The following is a 1,654-nucleotide window of genomic DNA, read 5'->3' as shown; positions in this document are numbered from 1 at the left end:
CAGTTTTGCTAGTGCTTGTGTGGGAGCACAACAGAAAAGGCACCCATGTACATAAATAAGAGTAATGAAAAAATTTTAAGTGAAATATAAATAAAAACAATAGTAATTAACTGTAAAAGGAAACACAGGAACACATCTTTATAGAAAATGGCTTAATTTAATAAATGAATTATGTAGAAGCTTCATTTTTATATGTACAATTATAATCTTTTTATACTTTTATTATCACAGTACCAAGCATCAAATAATTTCACTTTTTTGAGAAATTTATCATCTTGATTAGCATATCTTTGAAAGCTATTTTCACTTGCTTGTTTCTGAGAGTGTAGATGAATGGGTTTAACAGAGGAGCAACAGAGGTATTTAAAACAGCCACTCTCTTATTAAAATTTGCTGCATCTTTAACAGAAGGATTTATATACATGAAAATACAGCTTCCGTAAGAAAGTGAGACCACTACCATGTGAGAGGAACATGTAGAAAAAGCTTTCTTTCTCTGTTGAGCAGAGGGAATCCTCAAAATTGTCCTGATGATGTATGTGTAGGAGAGAATCACCAGCAGCAAGGTGAAGATGAGGGTCATGGCAGCCAGGAAGAACTGGATCACTTCTATGAAATGTGTGTCTGAACAGGATAAATGCAGCAATATAGTGTAGTCACAGCAATAGTGATTGATGATGTTGGAGTCACAGAAAGGCAACTGAAGAGTCATTGCATGTGGCACCACCACAACTATAAAACCAGAGAACCAGGAACCTAGGACTAGTAGAAAACAAAGCCTCCTGCTCATGACAGTCGTGTAGTGCAGGGGTCTGCAAATAGCGGCATAGCGGTCATAGGACATGGCTGCTAAGAGGTAAAATTCGGTGGCTCCCAGAAGAATTGCAAAAAAATACTGTGTGAAGCAACCAGCAAAGGAAATAGTCTTATCTCCAGTTCCAATATTGACTAGCATTTTGGGAACAAAGACAGAGGTAAAAGATATCTCCAAAACTGCAAAATTTCGTAGGAAAAAATACATAGGCGTCTGGAGGCGGTAATCCAGTAGGGTCAAGAGAATGATGGCTGAGTTTCCCATGGCACTTAAGATATAAGTTAGGAGCAGAAAGAGAAAAAGAATAGCTTGAAGGTTGACATCATCTGTCAATCCGAGAAGAATGAACTCTGTCACTGATGTGTGATTTGCCATCATCAACTTTAGGCAAGATGAAACAGAGAATAACAATGGCAAGTGTGGAAATGAAATTGAATTTGGTTTCAGTATAAAATCAGAATCCACAACTAAAAACAAATTTTCATAATCTGAAAAATAAAATAAAAAAACTCTAGTACTCTATTTTAAATAAAATTACTCTATTTTTTAAAAAGCTTCTACTACATTGTTCTTTATTTATTTTGTGTGCATGGGAGTGGAGAATTTTTTGTGCAAGTGTGGAGATCGAAGGACCATTTGTGGGTGCTGGTTCTCTCCTACAATTAAATTGATCTCACTTCTAAGTAGCATTCAGAATTCATATTAACCACTTTTCCTGTGTTATGTTATTCATGTTATGATGGCTACTGTGAATTCCTGGTTTGCGATGGCTGTGTCTTATAAATAATTCTTGAGTTTACTGGTTGAAAGATTAAAAAGTGAAAGTAATTGAACTTTCTG

The 1,654-nt window shown here is 35.6% G+C and overlaps 1 protein-coding gene across 1 annotated transcript; it reads right to left on the bottom strand.

The window, feature by feature from the left end:
- Positions 1-250: 250 nt before the first annotated feature.
- Positions 251-1,189, bottom strand: LOC119803607 (olfactory receptor 2AP1-like). The gene has a single exon (XM_038315031.1). The coding sequence runs from the start codon at positions 1,187-1,189 to the stop codon at positions 251-253; it is 939 nt and encodes a 312-aa protein (XP_038170959.1).
- Between the last annotated feature and the right edge of the window lie 465 nt (positions 1,190-1,654).

The sequence above is a fragment of the Arvicola amphibius genome, chromosome 17 (assembly GCF_903992535.2).
Source record: "Arvicola amphibius chromosome 17, mArvAmp1.2, whole genome shotgun sequence".
In the NCBI taxonomy this organism is placed as follows: domain Eukaryota; kingdom Metazoa; phylum Chordata; class Mammalia; order Rodentia; family Cricetidae; genus Arvicola; species Arvicola amphibius.
Note: the sequence above shows the minus strand (reverse complement) of the source record. Positions and strands in the feature narration are given on the sequence as shown.